Source organism: Notothenia rossii (assembly GCF_949606895.1).
Source record: "Notothenia rossii genome assembly, chromosome: 9".
NCBI lineage: Eukaryota > Metazoa > Chordata > Actinopteri > Perciformes > Nototheniidae > Notothenia > Notothenia rossii.
In genome coordinates, this window is record NC_136907.1 from 20,450,418 (window position 1) to 20,477,254 (window position 26,837).

At 39.8% G+C, this 26,837-nt stretch overlaps 2 protein-coding genes across 6 annotated transcripts; both read right to left on the bottom strand.

The window, feature by feature from the left end:
• Positions 1–7,810: 7,810 nt before the first annotated feature.
• Positions 7,811–14,397, bottom strand: pafah1b2 (platelet-activating factor acetylhydrolase 1b, catalytic subunit 2). The gene is made up of 6 exons (XM_079648794.1): positions 14,002–14,397; positions 13,492–13,573; positions 12,496–12,585; positions 12,154–12,270; positions 10,752–10,874; positions 7,811–10,124 (listed from the first exon to the last, which is right to left on the bottom strand). Exons 2-6 carry the CDS (start codon positions 13,570–13,572, stop codon positions 9,846–9,848), a joined length of 690 nt encoding a protein of 229 aa, XP_079504920.1. The 5' UTR covers position 13,573; positions 14,002–14,397; the 3' UTR covers positions 7,811–9,845.
• A 1,540-nt stretch (positions 14,398–15,937) lies between these two features.
• Positions 15,938–20,342, bottom strand: LOC307018512 (zinc finger MYM-type protein 1-like). 5 transcript variants are annotated; one of them, XM_079648770.1, is made up of 5 exons: positions 20,030–20,342; positions 19,404–19,487; positions 19,204–19,305; positions 18,992–19,078; positions 15,938–18,678 (listed from the first exon to the last, which is right to left on the bottom strand). In XM_079648770.1, the coding sequence occupies exon 5, from the start codon at positions 18,073–18,075 to the stop codon at positions 16,471–16,473; it is 1,605 nt and encodes a 534-aa protein (XP_079504896.1). In that variant the 5' UTR covers positions 18,076–18,678; positions 18,992–19,078; positions 19,204–19,305; positions 19,404–19,487; positions 20,030–20,342; the 3' UTR covers positions 15,938–16,470. The 5 variants fall into 5 exon arrangements, with proteins under 5 accessions (XP_079504896.1, XP_079504893.1, XP_079504895.1 ...); XM_079648767.1 differs by having other exon boundaries at positions 19,404–20,342; XM_079648769.1 differs by having other exon boundaries at positions 15,938–18,724; positions 19,404–20,342.
• Positions 20,343–26,837: the final 6,495 nt, after the last annotated feature.

A 26,837-nucleotide genomic window follows, 5' to 3' on the forward strand; every position in this document is an offset into this window, starting at 1 on the left:
GTGTAGTGTTGTGGTTTACAATTATTTTAAGCACACCATTTAAAATGATTAGGTTACAACAAACAAATCCGTCTTGTCAAGTGTTATCGTTAAATACAGTTTTGTGTGTTTGACCTGCTCCATAACACAACCTGCAGTTAGTTAATTCATTTCCAACTCATCAAGATGTCAGTCCTTCTTTTTACAGTTTAATACATCTTATGTAAAGGCTTGGTTTTGAAATAAACTTAGATTTTCCTTTTAAGAAGACTCTTTTGTGTTGAAAAGGCAGTAGCAGGATTTGTCCACGTATTACTATTGATCACAAAAATCACGGTGCTTAGTGAGGCATCAGGTAAACCGTAAAAGTAATGTACTCACTAATGTACATAGCAACCACAAATGTGAGTGTCTCCAGGTAACATAACACTGCCTTGTTTGCTTTAAACCTGAGCTTTACTCTATAAAGAGATACACAGATGTAATAATGCCTGTTAAAAAAGACAATCTGTCCCAAAGGAAGGAGAAAAGAGAACATGAAGCCTGGATTTTTCCTGGCCGGGCTTGCCTGGTTGGATGGATTGAGAGAAACAAAGGGGATTCAGAGGAGGGCTATCACTATATCCTGCCAAGGTTTTGTTTATACTTTGATTTTTAAGCTGTTCAGCATGAACTGACTCTGGAGAGGCCGGAGATGGAGAGGAAAAGCAGGAAGGAGACGACAAAAAGAGAATTAAATCAGGTTTGTGGAGAGAAACAGATTACAATGAAACAAACAGGAAGAATTAAAAGAAGAGATTTCGTACGATCAAGGTGGCATTCAGGAGAGCAAAGGACCTATCAAGTCAGAGAGTGTTTCCAAAAAAGGAGTGATAATTGCAGAGGAAGGGCAAAAAAAACATTTCCTTTTCCTCTTCCTTCTTATTCTTAGTCTGTTAACAGGATGCTGTGTGTGTAACAGTTTGACACAAAGGGGTCAATTGTAAAATCAGGAGAAACAAGTATGAATTTGAAAAAAGTAGAAACAATACAGTAGACAGGTCTTACTTAGTTAATCTATTATTTTCACTATAAAAGCATTAGAAAAAATGCTTCTCTCCAGTCACACTTATCAAACAGTTCATGAATAGTTGTTATTCTTTAATGGATGACGATCCCTTAAAGCTGTTCTCAACACTATATAATATTTTAGTGTTGATGCTACAGGACATTAGTGTCTGTGGGACGGCGGCTCTGCTCAGCTCTAGATTAAATAAATATAATTGTGAAACCGTGTTTATTATTTCAACACTAATATTTATTTCCACACTAGCGTTTTCAACACTAACTAATGTTCTTAGCATGAGTGAGCACTTTGAGTCTCACACTGCTAAACACACATTTATCTCAGAGGTCCAATCAAATATCGTGCCAGCTTTTTGTCCCTAAAAGACCCTTCTTCACTCTCTACTGTTTTTCTGTCTGCAGCAAACACACTGCGTAGGTCTGGTGATTCTACTGTATGTGGATAAAATGGTTATTTAAACAGACATTTTCAACCTTTTATTTGTTATATTTTAGTTTTTTTTATTACTGTTTGATTGCCATGAGGAACTTTGCAATCATAGGAGAAGCAGGATCTTCCATTCATTTAATCAGAAACAATGCTATACCTAGTCCTCCTTTATTGACTTACTGAGCTAACAACCTTTAGCATATAATCCACTCCCTCACAATACAATCTTATCAGCTATTGTTGGTTACACTGTAGTGAAGTTAATAACACATTTATGAAACAAGTGAATCATGATAAGTGAAAGATTTGTTAAAGAGTAATAAATCATGAGCTATCCAGCCATGAGATCATTTAACACTTTGAGCAAGGTAAAGCACTGTGGTTGTGTAAAACTGCCTCAATTGTACCTCAAATATGTTCAGGTAAAACTGATAAATGCATATGATGGACTCATAATTCACTTTTTACCTGAAGAAATGTAGAACATAATATTCTTCAGATATTTTTCAGACAAGCTCAAGCAAACATATCACTCACTGCCTCCATGTAGTAGCTTTATCTCACAGTCGCAATGAATTAAACATTCCTACAGCTAGTTTTTTTGTTTTTTAACTGGCGCCCGGCCTTTTTGACACAGGAGCTATTTTTTCACATTCCATCAGGGTTTTAATAAAAGTGTGGAAACACTAACACACCGCCGGCCTCACAGCAGAGGAATGCACTTTGCTGCCATACAGGGGCATAACAGGGGCGACTATTAGACATGAGGTTAAAGAAATGGCCTTGTGACTGGAGAGATGCCCGTCTGATCCTTAGACTGTCGGAGAAAATGTGAATGGGGGAGCTGATGTAATACATAGTCCTAACACTAGGCTTTAAACAAGACAAAGGAGAGGGGCTCCAGTAGACAGCTGAATGAATTAACACAAAGGAAGTACAACAGAGTATTAGGGCTGTAGGTCAACTAAATAGCAAAGCTGGATGAGGGGGGTAAGATTTAGAGTTTAAAGTCTGTGGTGTATTGAGGTTGATACAAACTTGTAAAGCAATGTGGGTTAGGTTTACGGTTAGTTCCTTTGCAACATAGCAAACAAAACATTGATCTTTTTCCTGTACATTTGGTAAGCATTATGTGTTTTATTTTTTTATTTTTTGATACCTATATATATATATTTATCCATGAATATGTGTCCCCGGTGTTCCAGGGAACTCACCAAGTGTCAGAAAACACAACCCTCTCTATTTTCCTCCATACCCAAATCTCTAAAAACGGGGCTGCAACGGATCTGATACAGACTGATCCAGATTTGAATTATTTTCTACGTCACAGAAGTGGTGCTCCGCCTATATGGCCAACTCTCTACCTATCAGGGGAATGTGGGGCTGAGCCACCGCCGGCCATTGCCGCTCGAAAGCGCTGTAGACGCTGTAGTACATATGCCAGGCCTGTAAGTGGCGCTGTAGTCTGCCACAAAGGCAGCGAAGAAGACTTCCCGCGCATGGTTGCCATGGTTGCCCTTTTGTTTATTCTCCGCTGTGGCTCTTTTTCTCCCTCCCCGGGGCAAGGGTTTGCTCCTGCTGCTGTTATTCATTGCAATCCCTCCCTCGCTGTAATTCTCTCCGGTAGTCCACCAGCAGATGACAAACACCCACCTCTCCGCCTCTTCCAAGGAACAAGGGGACCGTGCGGCAGAGTTTCAGTTAGATTTTTTTCGCCGGTCAACATGTCCATTAAAGTTTAAATCTTCCGGACAAAATTTGAAAAGTGCCTGTCAAAGGTTTTCTTGGTTATTTATTGAGCTTCAAAACAAATGAATAATGACTATATAATCATATAAGAATAAAACACGGAGGACGGATATCTCTTTTTGTCCCCCTCCTCTCCCCGCTGCAGCCTAGCAGCTGATCTCAGAGCACGATCCCCTCTCCTGCAGGGGGGCGTGGTCAGCTGCAGCTCACAGAATCAGCCCCCTGCAAAAACAGAGCTGGAAAGAGCATATAGAGCTAAATGAGGCATGGCTAAAATGCAGGATCTGTTTGGTATTTGGAAAGAAAAACTATATTTATATACTTTATATAGTTATGGCCCTACAATATATTGTTCAAATATAGCATGATAGGTCACCTTTAATGTTAATCTTTATCCCAATTTTCTTTCTCGTATATGTTCTACTTTTATCTCTGGGTAGTTGTTTTAACGTTTAGTATTACACCCCTCACCTGGCTACGTAATGTATTTATATTCAACATACAATGGCCTCATTACGGCGTAACACAAAGGTCATTGAAGGTAAAAAAAATAGCTTTCAGCTGTGTCTCAATAGGAAGAATACAAGGTTAACCAGATGTTTACAGCAATTCTAGTCACGTATGTACAGTAACAAGCACATAATAGGTCCCTAATGTGAAACTCTTAAACCACCATACCAAGTAATGGGGTACAGTTTAAGGTAAACATTTGAACCAGTTTGAATGAATTAAAGTAAATGGCCTTTCAGTCTGATTATCAGGCTACTAATGCTTCAGATGAAGTCACTAAAGTAGGACACTGATCAAGGCTTCTGAGTGATGTGATGGAAAAAGTTGTCGCCCGGGCAGCTTTGATTCTGGCTTGACCCGCAACACAACCTCTGAGACCGTCCTCCCATGAAAATCCAGTCATTTCAGAAAGGGCCACATAAGGACAAAGTCAAATGGCATATCATGGTGTCAAATCAGAAAACGCTTTTATGTGCAGTTCTAGATAGCATCAATTTACTTTTATTAATTTTGAGGATTTGTTGTGTATCTTTTACCAAGGAAAGACTTATTGCACTTTTAAATTGACCGTTTTGGGGTTTGAATTCACGCATCTCAAAATAAATCTCTATTTAATTTTGAAAATGCTTATCTTGTTTTACAATAGCTGTCTTTCCATAAACAAGAAAGTACTTCAATTCAAAAGTTCTTTGTAGGCATGTTCAGTTTGTATAAACTGTAAAGAAGAAATGTCAGGCCTTAGGTTCTACTTTCTCAAAAAGTCATCATTTTTGTTTAAACATTCAAATTACAAAGGAGGACAAGTGGGATGTGAGGAAACCAGATGTGTAGCAGTTTAAATTCTGCTGAGGGAGAAAGGTTAAGACATGTTATTGGAGCGAGAGAATTCCAAAGGGCAGCTTGTCCTACAGATTATTCTGCGCGGAACCACATTTTAACACGGAAAAATAAGAAATGAATTGACAGCAAAAGCAATGTCAGGCTGCTTTGGTTTCTACTCGGCAAGGAGATGTCAGTCAGAAGTCATTAAGTGGTGCTAGTTAAGACAATATTGCCCTGGGGAAGTAAATAGGACAGCCTGACCCTGACCTGAGACCTGCTGAATTAGCTTTGGGACACACAATTACTGTGAAGTGCAGTGCAGAAATCAATGAGTATTAATGAATTTTGATGACTATAGTCAAGGAGTAGTAAGGCCCTCTGGAATCCTTCAGCACTGTGCGAGTGAGGTAAAGACACTCTTACACAAACCTCTCTGCGGGTAAAAAAGCAGGGCCAACAATGAGCCAGATTGGTTATTTTCTGGACTGTACAGCCTTTGAATGCTGTTTAATTCAGGTGAAATTTGCATTGGAGATCCCCAACGCATGAAGTGTTTTTTAAATGTTGAAAAGCAACTTGTTTGTGAAACATAGAAAAAGGATTTTAAACAACACTACGCAACACATACAATAAATATTGCCTCTGAATATCTGTGAATGACTCAGAGGCTTTTGTGGTTGATCCAGAAAATCACAGAGGAAGGTGCAGCAGTGTGGCAGCATGCGTCTGAAACTCTCTCTGTGGCTGCATTGAATGAAAAGAGGGTGAAAAGGTAGGTCACAGGAGTATCAGGTGTAAATGGTGGGTAATCTGAGTCAGGAATATGGCTACAAAAGGTTGTTTTAGAGGCCAAATATTCTGAGACCTGAAAGGTGAACCGTTCATTTAGACGCCATTAGAGGAGGACAAAGCTGTTAAGGCAGCGTGACAAGATGGAAGCTCAGAACGACAAGTAAATATCCACTGAAATCCCTCAAAGCTCACTTTGAAGAAATGCTGATCAGGTTTTTCTTAAACTTGCCAAAAACCCACATGTCATTCCACTTTATGCTACAATTTATCGCCTTGTCAACCAATTATTACTGTCTGTATGCTGCATTGAAGCAGAAAAGCATTTGGCGTTAGGAAGAAGTTCCTCAGGGAATGTGATGAGGCCTTTAGTCTGTTTATGAATCCCAAGAGGCGCAGTCATGTAAAATCATGTGCCAGATAACGTCCTTTCTGTTGACATAGGAACATGCTTTGGTCATGAACACGTACAAATAAATATACTCTATACTCTGAATATAGGGGGGGATGTGAGCATGAGAGTGTGATTGCATTCTCATTGTTTATATCATCTTTTAAAAATGACTTAGTCTCAGGCTGTATATTTAAAACTCAAAATGAAATGACTAAAAGATATAAAATACCAATACTCCTCAACCTCCGCACTACGGCATTATACTTACTACAGTACGCTAATGAGAGCCCTCCCCTGGCTGGTACTGGTTACAGCAGGTAAACCCAATATCAATCCCACCATCCATTGTTTCAAATAATTGCTCTGCTGCTTAGCACAACAAAAGGAAATGCTAAAAAAATTCCAATGTCACATTTTCAAACTTGTTTTCATGATGACAACAACTTCTGTATTTAATTTCCTCTTAAATGATATGATCTGATTGCATGGGCTTCAAAGACACTGAAACCCATGAGAAAATGTGACTAATTTAAACTGTAGAACTTCTTGTTTTCAAGTAAGTGAATTAGATTTGATCTGTAATTTATTATCAGACATCTTCAATTTAAAATAACTAATTCCACAGTACACTTGCATTGCAAATAGCTTTTGAAATTCCGCAAATAATCCATAACTTATGTTATACCGGGGCTGTTTTATACATATAGTTTTCATAGGTCTCAAATGCATTTTCGTCCATGTATCACTTTTGCCATTATATTGCACACCCTGACCCCACAGGTTATTCATTAAAGTAACCCCCTGGTAGGTGAGAACTTATATATCTAATCAGAATGTAGTGTTTCCCTTCTTGCCTTCAAAGTTCATTCAGGCCCTTGAGATGTCATGTTACAGACACACCAACATTGCCCGGCTTGTTAATACTGAAGTCCAGCCAAATCTCAAACAGGTCGATAAAGCAGGAACGACAAACAGAGCCAGATATAGATTTTATCAGGGTGTAGTCTCAGCCTCTAATGCCTGTTGGGAATTGGAAAGTTATCATTTTACATTTTCAAAATGTGTGGTGATAGACCAAGTGGGCAAATATTTATCTACAGAGAACATGTGTGGCTTTAAGACTATTGAGAACATTAAGTACATCATTAGATTTGAATCTCTCGCAGTCTAAACATATACTGTGTTGCTAGAAATGTACAACCCGTGGACTAAGTGTATACAATTATCTCTCTAAATAAAAAGGCACAGGAAAGTGCGTTTCAACGTTTCACCATTTCATTATGTGACATATGTAATGATTGTTTTTTTTATTGTTAAAATAGCAGCTTCAATAGGTCAGTAAATCCAGCATTGAATAGATTCGTTTTGGGCTGAGCTTGGTGTGTTAACAGAGCCTCAAACTTCAGACTTAGTCGACAGTACAGGTCTCTTAATGAACCAAATGTTACACCGGAGAAGCTTTGACTCAGTTCAAATGAATGAGTTTAACATTTAACATGAACAAATGGTTTAATAACTACGCATTTTACAGCTTGCAACAATAATCATATACACTCCAGCACAGATAACTACATGTTAGCACGAGTCTACATTGCTTCTAAAGGGCTGTTTGTGAATAATTACATTAGAGATGAATGGATAACATAATCTAATCAGGCATTAAGGAACTCTTTGTGAGGCTTATTATCGTCTCCTTAAATGAGTTGTCTGATGAAATGGTTCCCTCTGCTGGTGAGTGTAACACACAGCGCTGAAGATGACTAGCCTTTATTTCAGAACCACAAGGAGAATAGAGAATCTTCATCCCTAAAGAAGCCCTGAGAGGCAAGTGGGAGGGGGGGGGGGGGGGGGAATCACATATATTTCCTTAATAAAAAAAGAAATAAAGGAAAATAAAAAATAAAATCCGAGCAAAACCCCTTTCCTTGTCAGTGTTTTTGTCTGAAAATCACATACAATTATTTAGATGCTTTTTGTTTTTTTTCACTTTTTACCACTCAGGGCTTCCGTAGCCCACTCTTCAAAGCTATTGATAACAGGCAGAAATCAAAAAGACCACTCCCCACACATGATCAGATCCTTATTTTCTTTATTGGAATGCTTTACCTCAACATGACATGAGCCAAACAGTGCACATGTTGTATCGCACCAAACACAGACTCCCACAATCTGAACCCCCTTCAAACATCATTTCCTCAAGTTTCACGTCTTATATACAGCAGGGGTCACAGTTAAGACACTCATATGTCCAACTTACACAATCCAATACCAGACATACTGTACACAACCATCCCTAGGAACACTTAAGGCACACACACATACACCATTTATATGTCACGCAGCACGCAGGCGTGCAGAGCTTAAGACAGCAACATCGGATCATTTGACTCATGAAGAAACAGCTACAGCAGAAGCTAACAGACGTCATGTTTTTTTAAGGTGAATTGTATTTGCTTATTAGCATTTCGCGCGACAATGATCTGCATAGCCGTGTTCAGGAGATTAACCATGTGGCTACTTTTTATTCCTAAAAAGATTCAGTAACTACAGATGTCAGGGCCGAGGGGGAGAGTCGACTATAAATACAACAGGGAGAGAAGAGGAGGCGAGAAGCAGAATAAAGAGGTGATTTTTAGAGAAAATAATGAATATCCATGTATTTAGGAGGGAGAAGGAGAGAGAGCATGTGCTTGTCAAAGTGTTAGACTGCTAGTGTTTTAACATTAGTGTGAGATACAGACAGAGAAGATTTTCCAAATCCATTTGTATTTTCATATGGAATAACACGAAGACCGGAGCTGAAGCGAGAATCCCCATTTGTTTTACTTCATTTTGAAAAATAAAAATAAAATTAAGAGCTCGGTTGCACTGCAAAGCTTATGAAACAGTACAATCACAATTTTAAAAAGACGGCAGGTCTCGGTTTTGGCAACACAAAACGTTTGAAACGCTAGTTTTAAGACATCAAATGTCACAGTAGATTTATCTGTAAAATGTACAAGTAAAATGTAATCACATGTTTTACACAAGGGTGTTTGTGTTAGTTATCAGGGATCATCATTAATGAGTAAATAGGACGACATGATTTTCACTTGATGTTCAATCACTTAAGACAGAAGCGTGGTGAATGTGTGGTTTGTCGGGAAGTAGTTATCTCCCCGGATATACACGGATATATCTGATATTGATAGGTTAAAAATGACTTCCAAGTATTGACTTAATTCAAAAGTAAACATTTAGAGTGCTCTTGTCTTGCAGAGAAAATGAAGTAATAAACATGAAGCGCTGGACAGACAAAACGATATCAAAGTAAATGTGTGTAATTTGTATGACTTTTGCTACACTGGATTATTAAAGCAAAATCATCTAATAGTGAGATTTTTTTAAATAGTGCGATACATAATTGTATAAAGACAGTGACTCCCGACCCTTGGACCAGGCAACCTTAAAATGTTTACTTTACTTCTCAGATTGTTTCAATTTGGCTGAAGAGGTAAGTATATTTTCCCATCTTAACTCTTAACTATCTTTTGACCTTTAACATTTGTGGTGCCACCTTAGGGGGCCGTGACCCTCGGGTTGGGAACCACTGCTCTGCATCACGCAGGTCAGACTCGTAACATTGTTCAATGTTTTTTAACATACTCGTTCTGTATGTGTGGAGCAGTGCACTTCTTATGTATTAACATAAAGTTCACACAGCTAACTGTTTTGCAGTCGAATCACAGAAGAAGAAATGTCATCGTTTTTCTGTTTTGCATCATATCTCAGATGGAAACACACTTTTATTGACTAATTAATCTGTGTGTTCCACTGCAGTCCTGCGTGAGCTCGGTATATCCGTCTATAATTCATAGTAGGCTGACATTGGTAAACCTTTTGCATTCACAGTGTGTACGTCTGTAGTGAGGTCTCTCTCCCTCTCCACACCCACCCCTCATGTATGTGATCCCACACCCCTTCAGGGCCCACTCACATTGGTGTGCCTCCCCCCCACCCTATGAGTGAGCCCTTCCTCCTCCAGATACCAGGGACATGTCTCCCCCGTCTCCCACAGCAGCGGGTGAGACATACCTCTGGATAAATGTGGTGCTGGGCCGCGGCCCCTCAAATCAGGGGGGCTCGCCGCTCCCCTGGCTTCTCCTCCAGGATCTGCAGCAGCAGGTCACTGAGGGGCTTGGACAGCGTGCGGTAGCCTGTGGGCGTCAGGTGGAGGAAGTCAAACATGTCCTGCGGGCTGATGGCGCCGTCAGAGTGAACAAACTCCCGGCTCACGTCCAGGAGCTGAGCCCGGCCCAGCCGCGGCAGCGAGTCGCACAGAATCTCGTTAACCGCCGCGTTTTTCTCCCTCAGGGGGTTGGGTCGCTCCCCTCGAGGCAACAGACCCTGAGTCAAGACAAATATTTTTAACCCATTTATTCAAGTCCATATGTGAGTCAAACCTTGATATATATATATATATATATATATATATATATGTTTTTATTTCAGTTGTTTGTTTATATAAAAAAGAGGGCATTTGATACCCAAGGGCAAGGATAGTCTTCCACATTATAAACCAACACAAAAAAATTGAGGATCCTTGTATGTTCATTTGTACTACTACTCCAAGTATCATTCATTATGGCACACTAGCCTTTTAGCAGAGCATCAACAGTATTCCAAACTGCAATTTACTGAAAATATTTAAATCAAACACCTTTGAACCTTAAACTAATTGTATCATATTATATATTTGTTCATTATGGAAACAAATTCAGCTTCTTTCTCATTCCTGCATTTTGAAGATGGTAACTTGTGAGGGAATTTTTCTTTATCATGCAATGTTCATCATAAAAGGACCAATCGTTTGTGTCGATTTTAATAACAATGCTAAATCTTTACAAAATATTGAATCAAAGTTAACTTGGAAATGTAATGTTTTCTCAATGTGATAAGTGCAGAGAGAAGACAACAAAGGAAACTAAATGGCAAGTTTAAACGTGCCTCTTAAAAAAAAACTAGAGTACTTACCAGAACAACTATCTTCGCCTTGGGTAGGCGGGAGGTGAGCAGTTGCGCAATAGCATGAACTCCTCCTGCAACTTGCTCTGCTGTGTGTTGGTGGTTATTGGTTCCTACCCACAACACCACAACCTGGACAAGGCCACAGACAAGACAAATTGTTCATGTTTACTGAACACAGTTATGTAGCTGACGCTCAAAGTGCCCTTGTTTATTGTTTTGTATTTTTTGAAGAGTGCCTAATGTATGATTGAACTTTGTTAAAAATGATAATAGTTTTCTTTCCGGAAGTCAAGTGACCTCTAGCCCGGATGTTTACTTTGTGTTTGTGAGAGAGTAAAGGGCGCTAAAAGTGTAAACGATGTATAATGTAATTCTATTGCTGGTCTACTAGGCGAACACGTTTTCACGGTGTTTCATGATTGTACAAAGAAGAAAATAAACGTGATTGTGGACATCAGTTCGATGCGTAACGTTCTTTCAAGACCAGAGAAGTTACAAGTTAAATTGACAGAAGTGTGATCAAAGTATTGCATACAGTAATGCTAACATCCTGTTAATTTTGACTGTAGGAATGAGTTGTCTTGGCTTTATATCTGGGTGAGCAATGCAAGCTGTTCCCTATGTCTATATCATCAGCACCACCATAAGCACTGTGAGGGGGATACAACAGACTCTTGCTCCTCCTAAAAGGGATCCTCCAAATCTGGTATTTCACAATACCAGAAATGTGTTTATTGCTAGGAATACCAGTGAATTGTGCTATTCTTGATACCAATTCATTGTAAAAATCAATAAATAAAAATCAATTAAACCATGGCTCAACTCACTTATACCGTTGGCATACTGCTTTTTGTCAGGAAGTTAACTATGTCATAATTCCCTGTCTTATATCTCTTTTATATTGCAAAAATAACTTGTTTTTATTTGTTTCTTGCAAAAAATTATGTTTCACTATAATATAATTGAGCAAATCATGGAAAGGTTATAATTAACCTTAGCCCATGTAGGTTTTTACTAAATAGAGCATGAACACATCATAGTGCAACTTAGAGGAACCTTGCTACACCGACTGCTAACAGCTAAAGTTAACTAGCTCTCCTGCCGATTTGTTTTTCACAGTGTTACAATATAAAAGGAAACCGTAGGATGCATTCCCTGGATGTGTTGTGAGTGCCAAACCAAAAAAGTATCTTTGCCTACAGGAGGATGATTAGAAATGATAAAGAGGGCAGGGAAGATCACATGCAAGATTTTTGTAAAAGGACCAAACTGATTTCTGAGTCAAAGAGACAAAAGAAGTGTATGCACATGGATAACGGAAATGAAATGTGTATGCAGAGTATTTGTTGTGCATGTGAGATGTAGAAGAGTGAACTGTATGCTGGAGGTCTAGGCAGGTGTTTCTCACCTTGGGACGGATGTTATCCAGCTCTCCATTCTGCAGCCTCCACAGCACATTACAGGTGTTGTCCCCTCCAATGCCAAAGTTGAGCGCATGAAGAGGAGAGAATAACTCCCTCCAGACCTGTGCGGAGGAAAACAAAAATCTACAATTCATATGAACATTTCTGAACTTTGGTGACTTTTATCAAGCAACTCACTGAGGCGGAGTAAATGTCAAGAGAGTAGTCATTACAAATGTACATTTACATTAGAGTAGTGATTGAGAATAATATGGTTTAGTAAAAGCTACATAAAGATGCAAGTGTGTCGAATGAGCCTGTTTAGAAAGATAATTATCTTGTCTCACCTCATACTGCTTCATTAGTTGTATCATAGAATCTCCCACAAAAAGCACGTCTGGTTCAGCATCCTTACACTCCTGCACAAATCTTATGTGCTGTAAAAAAACACCCAAAAACAACACAGCCTCGTCACAACAGAGTATGAGATGCAGTCAAAAATCATGATCAAAAAATACACTTTAAAGAAAACCATGCCATTTAAATCAGTTACTGACATGCATTTCAATCTGATCTAAGGCCTCAGTTTTTTAACGTTTAGATAATTGTCCTTCCGAGTCAAACAAAAATAATGCAACCTTCTCGCACGACAAGACTAGTTGTAGCTTTTGAAAACTACATTTGAAAAGACAGACCAGAAGGTGCCACTAAAAAACTACATAAAGTGATGCTCTGAAAGAAAAACACCCATCTTGGGAATGGTTACTTCAATCTTTGCCCCACATTTGTAAATTGTATAATTGAAAGTACTGTCAAAGCATTATCTCATGAGAATGTATTTTTCTCGCCTCTAGCTGTGGGATCAACGAACAATATTGAAAATGAATGGTGGATATTTAACACAATATTAAATGTATTGTTGCTGCATTATAAAATGTGTTGTATTTGGGGCAGATTAAATAATAAGATTTCCAAGAATATACATTCTAACAGATTCAAGAGATGTGAATGTCAATCACTTGAGCATACAGACACATTAGAAAAAATATATTAGATAACATACGTTTTATATTTATTGTGCATGTGTTTGAGTGGGAAGGGTCAGGCAGAGTTGCAGTGGTTTGTTGTTTAGACAGAGCAGAAAACAACAAACCACTGAGACAACACTAACATAAAGCATGCATAATAAAGACAAAGCCCAATCAAATGTTCCATCTGATCAAGAATGGAAAAAATACAAAACGTTCAATGAAATAATGCCAAATCCTCCAGATGGTAATAATGCATTGTAAATAGTGAATACATTGTCATTTTGATATGATATAGCTATTAAAAAAACAAACCTGAGACATCCACCGGTCATCTCCTTGCACATCCTCTACTGGCTTTGCCACTGCAGCTGGGTTCACTTCATCACCACTCATCCTGCAGGAGAAACCACCACTTATTCACACGTAAAAAACAACATATAGCTCTAAATTAACAGAGACACGAGGCGTATATGAAAGAGGACGGGTTCATGTTGTGGTAGGTTGGTGGGGCTGCGTTGAAAAGGGAAAGCATCAGCACTAGCAAGCAGAAACCTATGCTGTGATGCAGACGCTTAACATATCAGCAGCAGAGACTGGCCTAATAGAGATACAGGCAAACGTACGTTCGCATCCAGGCTTATGGATCACAGAGCAGGTGGCGATACACTTGCTGTGTGACAGTTTATATGACGTTAGCTTGCTAGCCAGCTAGCTATCCTGCTAATGACTGGAACCTGTTATGTCTCTCCAACGTTTGACAAGACCGTCATAAATATAACAATGTAAAAACATATTTCGTCCTTGATTTAAAAGATAAACTACCTGGCAGGGTGTCAGCCGTCACGTGTCGACTCCCTCGGCTTCAGAGTTGCTGTTTTGCCCTAACTAAACTTCACCGCTGGCGGGTGATGTTCGCTAGCTAGCAACGGTTAGCCAACTCTAGCTAGTAGCTAGACGAGACAACAAAAGGTGTGTCAAGAAGGCAAACTACAGAGAGTGTAACGCGAGAAGAGCGCCCATTTGATACCACTAGCCGTAACCATTCAGTCTGGCCGTTCGAGAGCACTGCAGTGAGCTAATGCTAGATGATGGAGTTTGTTCCCTGGGTATTGTCTGACAGGCAGGCATTTGTGACTGGCTGCATACATCACCAGAACCAAACTCTTATTTTCATGGCAATAAAAAGCTTGTGTAGCTTAAACCAAACATGCTGTGGAGGTTTTTGAGGTCGACACACAGCTTAAAGATGCTCTTTCCTGACAGACGATTCTCAGGGGAAGGAAAACCCCCAAAACAACTGGTCCCGCAATGTATCATGGGTGATACATTGACACACTGACACACACACACTGACAAATGCTGCATTAAAACCATATACTAGAACTTTATAACCCTAATAGAGTTTACTTTCGATTCACAAACAACGAACTAATCCGTGGTTAGACACTAAGGAGGACATTCATTCGAAGTGTGAGGGTATAGTTCAGACAGTATACAGCACTGCTGACATATGTTCTGTATGACTCTCTTACTTCCACTGTTTAACCATCTTAACACCAGAGACCGTATGTTTAGAGAGCATCTTTGTTAATATACCATCTCTGATCTCAGCCATGCCTGTCAGATTATCGCAATGCATCATGGTCACGTTTGATAAAATACTGCATTCCTGTGCAGTATGAAATACAGGAAATGTCATGAATCTATTATTTTTAGCAGTTGTTGGAAATAATGCTTTAAACACAACCAACATTAATTACACAATTTCATGAATTAATCACTATAGATATAAACAATTGTGTCATGGCCTCTTTAGATATTTTACCCTAAATTACAGTGACCATTTGAACATGGTTGTTGATGTCACATCAAATCTGAACTAACACATGATCAACCAGATCGGCAATCCATCCAGACTGTTGATTTCCTCTTTATGCCATACACAGCCACCTCTGAGAGCGGTAACACCACAGTTCTTTGTGTAACTGTACACTGTTACTATCTCTTTAGTTTATTTTTATTTATTTTTTTAGCTTTGATGGCTGGTAATATCTTGTCTTCCTCGAGCAATCAATCTTTCTATATCTGATTTATAATGCCCTAACATCACAGCAAGGTATTGTTTTATATATCATGCACAGTACTGAGATGCATTCAGACTCTGAAACAAAAACAGCATACTGTACTGTGCAACAACATGTGTACAGACTCCTAGAATTGAGTCTTGCTTTGCCTAATAATCATTTGTGTTATGCAAGCGCATAAGGAGAGGTGTCAATATTCATCATGAGATAATCATGATAACCTCCTAATTCCTTTTAGGCTAATTTTACTCCGCCCATCAGAAACTACCAAACATTTTCACCACCAATATTTAGTCCTCCCCAGTTTGCTGTGAAGAACATCCATGACTGAAAGCATGTCTAATACAATGGCCCTTTCTCATTTCTCTAACTCCCCTCCTCGACTCCTATCCTCGAGACTTAGTCCCGCCCACAGGAGATGCGAACGGAGGAGCCGAGGAGGGGAGCCGAGGAGAGAGGAGGGGAAGCTGCAGGCGGTTAGAGAAATGAGAACTCCTCTCCTCTGAGCGGTCATTTTAAAGAGACTTCCATTAATGATGACAGGAGGCACAGCAGCCCTCTGTCTGATGGACAGATGTGTTCATGACGACTTATATTTACTTTTAATTAATTCACAGTGCGGAATAATGAGACAATAACAGGCTACAGATGCGGACACACATACACACAGGGGCGGACCTAGCACATTTGGTGCCCTAGGCGAGCTTCACCACTGCGCCCCCCCCAAAAAAAATATCAAAACATCTTAACAGTTATACAGTAAAGTACTGCAGCTTTATTTATTACAAGCAAGAACAAGAGCTAAGAATAAATGTAAAGTGCACACTAAAGAATTAAAACAAATAAACAACTTAGCTAACAAACAATAATAATATCAACAAACAATAAAAGAATGTGCAAATTTGCTTTCAAAGAAAATTAAGAAGAAATGTAAAGTGCACACTAAAGAATTAAAACAAACAACTTAGCTAACAAACAATAATAATAATAACAATAACAAACAATAAAATAACGTGCACATTTGCTTTAAAAGAAAATTATGTATTGTAAAATATGTTACACATGTCAAATAATCAAAATATAATATGCTAAATAAACAAACAAATACATAAAAATTACAAATTCACTTTGTCTCAAGAACTATTTACAATCCACTCCCTATCATCACACAAGGTTGGCCTACATATTAGCTCCTACTGGTTTCCATTTACAGTGCAATCCTTCTGGCCTTCCTCGCTGCAAAGTCATCAATCACATCATCATATGAAATCTGACCACCAACCTCATGGTTAATACTGATTACAGCCAGACCACTGAGGCGTTCTTGAGCCATGGTGGACCTCAGGTATGTTTTCAAGAGTTTTAATTTGGAAAAACTCCTCTCGGCTGAAGCTACTGTTACTGGTAGCGTTGCACTGATCCGCAGAGCAATACACAAGTTGGGATATATTTCGGTGAGCTGCTTTGTATGTATGAATTTCAACAACTCAAGAGTTGTCATGCTCTTTGATGGCAAGTCAGGTACATTTTCCAACTCCTGAGCCAGCTCCTTCCCATCCAAATCAGATTGCCCTCCATGGCTTAAGGTGTGTGCAAGTGCCTCTGCTTGCTTCATCAGCTCTTGGTGTGGCAGGTCTGGGAAGTTGTACAGAATGCCAAACTTGTCTTGCACATGTTCAAGAGTGGTAAACCTCTCCTTTTGTGCTGACACTGCAGCATCTACCACCACGTTAAAGAACGTTACCTCCAGATTTTGCAAGGCATTCCTCAATGGCTCATCAGGAGACTCATATGAGAAGTGCCTCTTTGTTGACTTCAGCCGCTTTTGCACAAGGACTGCATCCACATTCATGTCTTCACACATGTCCTTGGCTGATGTTTGTGCAGCCACAAAGCCTGTGGCTCTGTAGGATTTGAGAGCTTTTTCAGTCTTTTTCAGTAGACTTACTGCTACATCCACTTGCATTGTTTGGGACTGCAGGACTTTGCTCACCTGCTGAATTTGACTTAACATGTCATACCAGACCACTGTGCACAGTGAAAAGCGGAATGACCCCACTTCTTCTGCCAGAGACTGGGCTTCAATCCTGATGATTGGGTCTTTGGCCTGGTTTCTCACCTCAAGCAGTGCCTCTCTCACAGCTGCGGCTTCATATCGCAGAGGCTCCACAGCTTTCACTCTGCTCTCCCATCTGGTTTCTGACCACATTTTGAGTGAAAGGTTGACGTGTTTCTTGAGGATGGCCCATCTCTGTGTAGAGGCAGAAAACAGGCAGTATAGCTTCTGCACAATGCCAAAAAATGATATGGCATCTTTGGAGCTTTTGGCAGCATCAGCAATGACCAAATTGAGTGTATGTGCCCCACAAGGCACAAACAAAGCTCTTGGGTTCAACTGCAGTAGCCTGGCCTGTACTCCCTTGTTCTTCCCTCTCATATTTGCGCCGTTGTCATATGACTGTCCTCTGCAGTCATCAAAGGCAATCTGCAACTCCTCCAGCCTCTTCAAAATCAGGGCGGACAAACTTTCACCAGTGGACTCCTCTGCTACTAGGAATCCCATGAAGTGCTCTTTAATCTGGGGGTCTTCTTCCAGTGTCACAATTCTGATGACTACTGACAGCTGTTCAGTGTGGCTAACATCCGGGGTGCAATCTAAAATGAGGGAAAAGTACTTGCATTTCTTTATTTCTTGCACTATTGTTGATAGAATCTTTCCACTGATGCATTCAATCAACTCATTCTGAATGGTTTTGCCCAAGTAGCTATGGTGGGATGTTTGACTTTTAATCTTGTGGATGTGGTCTTTCATCACTGGGTCAAACTGCGCCAAAAGCTCAACCTCTTTCAAAAAGTTTCCATTTGAAGGAGAGTATTTCTGTCTTTCCTCTCAATGCCATATTTCGCCCTGCCAGAGACTGTACAATAGCAACCAGTCGTGTCAGCACTGCTCTCCACCGACTCTTCTCTGCCTCAAGGAGGGCCTGCTCTTGTTTGTCTATTGTTGTACCTTGTTTTAATCGAACTGCCAATTCTTTCCATGACGCCAAATTGTTCAGGTGTTCCGGACTATTTTCATGGCTGGTCAAAGCAGCACTTGCATTTTTCCAATCCGACAGTCCTGCATTTGTTAAATTAATTTGTTTTGGAGATAAAAGTTGACAACAAAAACAAAAAAGACTGTTCTTCTTTTTTGAATATGTCACCCAACTTCTTTTGATCCTTTCTCCATTTACTAAGGTCCTGCTGAAGTACTGGTGGTGGCAACTTCTCCCATCATCTCTCCTTGGGAAAATGAAATCAGGTGTTATCTGATATGGTCCTCTCCGAACAAACTCTGTCCTCATTGTGTCTGTGAGATGTGAAGGGCAGTCAGCAGGATCGGTTGGTAGTGGATCGTCTGTCTTTGCTGCATCTGGAGGGCATGTGAAGCACATTTTCTCACCTCATATTCACAATATCTTCACACACACACACACACACACACACACACACACACACACACACACACACACACACACACACACACACACACACACACACACACACACACACACACACACACACACACACACACACACACACACACACACACACACACAACAACCCCAATTCCAAAAAGGTTGGGACAGTGTGTAAAATGTAAATAAAAACAGAAAGCAATTATTTGAAAGCATGAGGACAATTAGGTTTATAGCTAAACATCTTTACATTCATAAGGCACACACCTGAGAAGAGTGTATGGGTGGAATCTGTGGTGCAATCAGGATGAGATGCAGCAGGCTGTTCTGACGTTCCTTGCAGTGGTTCTGGGCCTATACATATATAGAGAACACACAAGAGCAAATATATTGGCTGGATTAGAAATGGCACGACAGTCATTTTTACATTCAATTATTTATCATCACATCAGGAACATCTATTGACATATTGTACTCACCAGAACAAACAGACACAGTGGTCAGTGGCAGGGTGGAATCAGTGGTCATCTCATCAGGATGAGCAGCTTGCTGTTCTGACGTTCCTTCATGTGGTTCTAGGTCTATAAATATAGAAAGAACACACAAGAGCAAATATATTGACTGGATTTCACATTCAATTATTTATCATCAGGAACATCTATTGACACATTGCACTCACCTGAGGAAGCCGGCACAGCTGAGGTGCATGGCGGTTCCTTGTCAACTGATGCAGCAGATGGTCCCAGATATTTTAAAAGTGAATCTAAAATGATATAACAAAATGTGTATTATCAACATTGAATCATTTCCATTTGTTAAATGTAGCTATTATTTAGTTAGTAAGCATTAGGACAGCCTGACAGGTCTGATTCAACTAATCAAGAGCTATGCCTATCTTATTAGAACAGTTGAATCAGGTGTGTTAGTTCTGGGTTGGAACGAAAACATTCAACAGGACTGGAGTTGAGAACCACTGAGCTAGTTAGCTAACGTTAGCGCACATTATGACAGGGTTGAATTTGGCAAATGTTTGACTCGGATAGTCAATGTGCTTTCTGAGGTAAACTTAACGTTAGCTAACGTTACCAACAAACTAACATTCCACCACACTGGCTAGCTCGCTACACCAAAACTAACATTGTTTTTATTACTAATATTTCTATTTCATGACACAAAGAAAATAGCCTTATGACAGTTTCGACTGAATGGCAATAACAAACGCTGGCTAGCTAACGTTGGCTTTGCTAACTAGCAAGATTACATGATCCATTCGCTAATGTTGACAATACAATCAAAATTGCATACCTTTCACCTTGGCACGTTTCTCTTCTTCTTCTTTTCTTCTGTTTTTATACTGCGCCCCAGATGGCTTTTGCCTCTTCATAGTTCTCTAACGTTAGTCTTTCTTTCCTCAACGCTCAATTTGATAAACACTTGACCGATACCCATCAATGCACAGCGCTCTAGCATGTTCTGACTGTGAACACCTAAAGCCGAGGCTCTCCGACCGACCGTTTTAGATTTTTGGCTCATTTTCCCTTATGTTAGAATTTTTTTTTTATGTAAGAATAATGGTTGCAGATATAGAGGGGGGGCGCCAAAACTGCGCCAAGCAAAAAAAAAAAAAAAAAAAAAAATTGTTGCAATTTTTGGCGCCCCCCTCTGGGAGGCGCTCTAGGCAACCGCCTATATTGCCTGTAGGAAGCTCCGCCCCTGCATACACACACACATACTGTATATATATGTATATATTTTATATCAATATATACAATTTCAGAATCAAACAGAGCACTCTCATAATAACGTAACACTATCAGAGACTGGATATATCCCCCCCCCCTCTCTGGTCGCTACAATGGGGAATTGAAATTACGGGCCAAACGTTTTATTTAGTTAGGCTATATTACAAGTTAAAAGTAAGCATAGGACACCAAACCAACTGAGACCCGTCTGTCCGCCGCATCTACGCACTGTACAACACACACACCTACACACTGTACCACGCACACACCTACACACTGTACCACACGCACCTACAGCTCCTAAAGCATATAATCAGGCTACAGCCGTTGTGTATTTTATTATGTGAAGCACTAAATGCTAGAAAAAAATCGACTCTTTCTTAGATATCTATTAAACTAAAGCAAATAAAGAGAGTAGGCCTGTTATACTGAGTGGACGGAGTTAATAAAATAATATCCAGGGGATGCATGCAGAGCTGTCATTGGCTGAGATAAGTCCAGCCGTGCGTCACGACTCTTTGAAACATCTCTGTTCCCGGAAATGCATCTACGAAGGAGCCGTGGAGGACCCATCAGTGTATCCTCGGTTATAGCTCCTCCAGAGAGCCTCCTTGACGCTCGATCCTTGGTCCTCGAAGTGCATTTAGAGAAATGAGATGTCCTTCAACATGGCGCGCTGAAATTAATTTCCGGGTCACTACCGGAGGACCGAGGAGTCGAGGAGGGGGATTTGATGAAATGAGAAAGGGCCCATGAATCCGATGATTCTGCTTTGTGTTTTCGTGGGAGGGTTGTTGCTGCCTGGTAAGTTTAAATAACCCACATCTTTCCTAAAGGCTGTAAACACAAGTTCTGAATAATACTTGGATACTATAATAAATGTAGAACCTGAACGCAGTGCATCACCACAAGCATGTATATTTAATTCACAGAAAGGTTTGCTATTTTCATTTGTAGTAAATTATTACTTACACATTATTTGAGAGTGGTATACAACATAATATATTTCGAAATTAATTCATTTTAAGTTAGGGTATTTATTATCTCTTCCAGTACTCAAGTTGTAAAAATAAATCAGGGGGGATGGTGGATTTTACCATATGGGGACATAATTTGTGCTGATAACCCGCAGAGGGTGCGAGACCAACCAGCATAAAGATAATTATTATACTCCTAAAACAACATGCATGTTATGGATGTTCAGATACTCCTGCCATTGCTCTTGACAAAGGCACCTCAGAATTGGAGTCGGTCCCCGGGCTGCCGTGGGACCACTTACACTTAGGGTCAAATGCAGAGGACAATTACTGCAAAACAACTTATTTTTACTAGGGATGCACCGAATATTCGGCCACCGAAAATTATCGGCCGAAAATGGTTAAAAAGGCCCTTTCGGCTTTCGGCCGAAAGGGTTTTAGCACCGAAAAAATATCACTGAATGTCAGAGAACAGGGTTACGTTGATCATACTCCGCATATTTGTCCGAGTGTTCTGATTTCAAGTGGTGGAGCAATCCCAAAGTGGTGAAAGTCTTTGCAGTTACACCCCCCCGAGAAATGTCAGCTGAACACGTTTTACAAATCGCAATCCGCGCCTTTCTCTGATATTTTTAAATATCTCCAAGCGGCAGACATGTTGGCTGTGAGCCAGCCGCGAGCATGGTCGCGCGCGTTTTGATTACGTCATCACAACAACACGTTAGGTTACCAAACTTATAGGTGCATTTGTTGTTGTTGAAGGCCTGGCTGTTACAGTCTTTATTTACACTATTTAGTTGTAGGTCTACTGGCCTAGATGTTTATGCAGTTTTAAAGCACCTTGGCTTTGTTCTGAATGCACTTTGTTGTAGTTATCCTACAGAGAAAAGAAAATGCACTTGACTTGGAGTTAATGTACTGTATGCATTCAAAAGTGCTGAATAAATGTTTTATGGACCCATACTAGTGATTATTATTTAAGTTAAGTTTTGCCATAATCATGTCTTTTTCCATAATCAGGCAGCTGAACAACATTGGTAAAAAATGTATACATTATATATATATATATATTTCTATATATATATATATATATATATATATTTCTATATATATATATATATATAGATATATATATATATATATATATTTCTATATATATATATATTAATCATTTTCGGCCTTTCGGCATTCGGTTTTCGGCCAACTGTTTCCTATTTTCGGTATTGGTTTCGACCAAGAATTTCCCATTCGGTGCAACCCTAATTTTTACTTTAATTTAAAGGGGGGGAGGGGATCAAAAAATGTGGTTATAATGGAAGTCTATGGTACAAATCTTGTAGGTTAACAGTCCAGTACCTTTTTGTTCAATCTGACAAAGTACAAATTCACCAAAATCAATCTTCTCATTTATTATTCAGATGGATCAGCTGATAAAGTCAAAATTGTTTTTAGAATATTGAATTAGTGTAATTTTTCAAAAAAGCAGTTACTGGTATACAATCAAAACTGGTATCTAAAGGGTTAATTTTATATCGTGATTAATTCAATCATTATGTAAATTAAACACTTCATGAAAAAATTTAGGAAGAAAATTAGAAAAATATGGATCCGTCATCATTTTATTGCAGTTAAAAAATACAAATAGTTTATGTCAACATTCCCAATGTTACTTTTTTTAACAGGGCATTAAGTGATAAGATAATAAAAAAACAGCACCAATTTTGTCAATGGCTGCCTACTCCACTCCCCCCATCTCATAGAAGTTTCCAAAGATTTTCATAATCATGCTTTTTGGTCTCAATTTTTCTGGCTCTTGCTTTTGGATTGTTAGCTAAGCAATGGCTTTGAAGCCAAGTCTTGACATATACTGAATTTGTTCAGTGGAGGGCTAACACACTTGATGAAAAGCAAGGCTGACATGCTTTTTACCTCTAGGGAGCTTCTAGTTGTGTTTAAAATGTTCATCTGACTAAACCCACGTTCACACTCAGCTGTGGAGATGACCAGAGTGTTCACTGCTTGAAGGAGGGGTTTCAGCTCTTCTGGTGCTGGTGGTATCATTTCATCAACAGTTTTGAGTCTGACCATGTCAATATATTCCCTCATCCCTAGTGCTGCGTACCGGTACGCCGAACCGGTACTGGACTTGTAAAAAGTTTCGGTTCAAGTCCGGTTAAAACCGGAACGTCAGGAACCGGTACTTACGTATATTCTCCTTTGTGTTCTAAACCATCTAAAACCTTCCATAGATCGAGAAATTTGCGCTGAGAAAAGACGAAAAACATTGTTTTGGCTTCTGATATGGCGGCCATTACTGAACTCACGAAGTCTCGCAAAATATCGCAACTGCTCGCGAGATCTGTGTGACGTCAAGGGAAGCTGGCTTAGACATAGTGGACACTGACAGCGTGGGATGCTGGTTGCCATATTTGGTAGTGTAGCTAAGCTAACTCCTTTGTATGTATGGTGATATAGTGTCTGCCGAAAGAGCAACACTTCACCCAGACAATGTCAAAATGCTGTTGTTCTTGAACAAGAACACATAGACTTGTACTCTTGGATATTGAGTCTTGTATGTACATCACTATGTATGTAGTTGTGTTGTGTAGTTAGTAACACATGTAGAGTTCTAGAAAAGACATGGTGTAGACACAAGTTGGAAGGGGGCACAATAAACCTGACGAGTTTGAATTTGAGTTGATTATGAGTTTATTTTCAATTGTTAATTAGCTCACAATAAGTTCACTTTAGTTACTCACACAACTTGACACAAGTCCGGACTTATAAGTCCGGACCTGAACCTGAACCTCTGGACTTGAGTCCGGACCTGAATCTGAATGTGAGTCCAGGTACACAGCACTACTCATCCCTCTCTGAATTTGTCTGGCATTATCAAGCTTGAAAAAGGTGCAGATTTCCTGTATTTCCTTTTCAGCATAACGAAATCCACAGGCATCTGGCCAGCTAGATGGCTGCAGCACTTTGACGTTGTTAAGAAAGCTCTGGTATTCTTCCTTGCTTCTCTGTTTACCAGGCAGGCAACCCATTCTCGTCTCAATACTAGCAGCCAAGGCATGAAAAAAACGTTGGTGGTTTATTTCTCTGCTGTACCTTGAATTATTTGTCATTGGCATTCCTTTGAATAGCTTCAAATCCCCTGCTGTCTGAGTCTCCTCTGCCCTTGGTCCAGGTTGCTCTGCCATTGACTTTAACACGCGGATCTGCCGACTGAGACTTGCTTCGGCCTTGGGGAGCGTCACGTTTCTGTCTTGAAGGGAGAGCGAGAATTCAGACAGCTCTTCTAAAGCATCATACATAACTCCAAGATGATGGACAAAGGTTGCATTAGAGAGGTGATTTGCTAAACCACTGAACATGCATCTCTCTGTTGATCTTCTTTTAGGATCAACTGAGGCATCAGAAAAGTGCTTGTGGAGCGCTGGGTACTGTTGCCATACAGCTTTAATGGTCCTATAACTGGATGCCACCCATCTAGTGCTGAGAATTCTCCCTATGTTCAGACACTGTAACGCAAGGTCCTCACAACATTCAGTGAGCTCGCGACGGTTTTTGGCGGATGCATGATAGAGACTGTATATTTTGTCTGTATAAAAACTGGAAATCATTCATACCTGCAATTTCCTCAACAGCATCTCCAACACTCAACTCAAGACGATGTTTCATGCAGTGCCACACCATCACGTTGGGAAACTTTTCAACAAGTTTGGTTGCAACACCTGATTTACTTCCAAGCATGACGGACGCTCCGTCTGAAGCAAAGCAAACAAAGCGCTCCTTCATAATAGCTTCAGAGAAGCCATGGTGTGACAGGTTACTCATCAGAGCTTGATCAATTCCATCTGCATTGGTAGCAGAAAGCTCAACTAGATCCAAGAAGAATGTTAGTGGCTCTTCACTCATCCCTAGGCTCGCTCTAATATAAATGATCAAAAAGGATTTTTTACTGTCAGTTGTAGATTCATCTATCAGAACAGAACATGCTGTTCCACTTTGAAGGACCTTTCCGACTACTCTCTTTCTCATTTCACTTCCTGTGTGTCGGCTGATTGTTGAACAGGAATAGTTTGAATGTAAAGTTCTTCCCATGTCAAGTCCATTCATGACTTGCAGATCAATATCAGTTTGTGAAAGGCCTTGCGGATTTCACAATCTTGTCAACTGTGGGAAATACTCGATCAGTAGTTAAGAATTGATCCCTCTGCATATCTGAAGTCAACGTTTCCATTCTTTTTTCTTTTGCCGTCTCCATGGTCTTCTCAGCTGCTTGATGATAGTCTGACATTCTATGCATGTGTATCTTCTTCCGAAGAGACTGTAGCGGTGCTGCTCTCGTTGCACCATAGGCTGTCACTTTAACTTTAGACCACTCGTCAGCAATATGCACCTGGCTCCCACTAGCATTTGGCCCAACTGCTTTTATCTTCTGGCAAGTTAGACAACCAAGTGTTTTGTTTTGGCATATTAGCCATGGGTATTGCTTAGTTTTTCTCTCTAAACATGTTAGATGTCCAGCATTCAGGGATATCTTGATAATTATTTCTCTCTCCCTGGTAACTTGGGCCGTCAGAATCTGGGATGCTTGTTTCTTCAGCACTATCTTGCCCTGCTGCTGCTTCTTCCTCTCTTTTTCTTTCCACTACAAAAACAAAAAACGATAATAAAACTAATTTGCCTCTTGTCCACTGACATAATGAGCTGTATTAGGCCAATTGAAATAACAGTGTCTTAACCCAACATGTAGAATTAAGAATGATCAAACCTGTTCCTCCTCTAGCTCTTCGCTCTCCTGCTGTGTCATGTCCTGCTTCCTGGCCATGGTTGTCCTCTATGTGAGGAAAACAAGGTCATTATGGTTTTGTTACAATGACTGAGCAGACTTCTTATGCAAGCAGGTGACATTACTCTTCTAGTTGATTTTTAAGAAAACTACATATTTTCATTAAAATGCCCAACATTCAAGTTTGGATATAATAGGCTAATAACAGTTTTGGGGCTGAAAAAGGAGTTTCTCACCTTCCTTTTAATATCACTATTTAAATATTCATATAACAAAATATTCTGTGAGTCTCCAGAGATTAATAGAAATGCCCAAAAATGCACTGGGAAAGAGTTAATAATTATTACCTTAAAATTAATAGTTATCAAATCTTCTATTCTGTTAGCTTCTGAATCAACACATTCTCACTCCCAACTCGGCCTATGTTGACGTTATGTCAGTGTCCCTTGTCGTGTTCCTCTTTTTAACATGATTAGCTGACGTTAATGCTAGCCTAGTTAGCTAATGAAGTTCAAGTCCTCATCTTTTAGCTAGCTAGCTAGCTAGCTAGCATTAGTTAGCTAGCTAACACGAGAGAAAAACGTAGCTAAACTCCA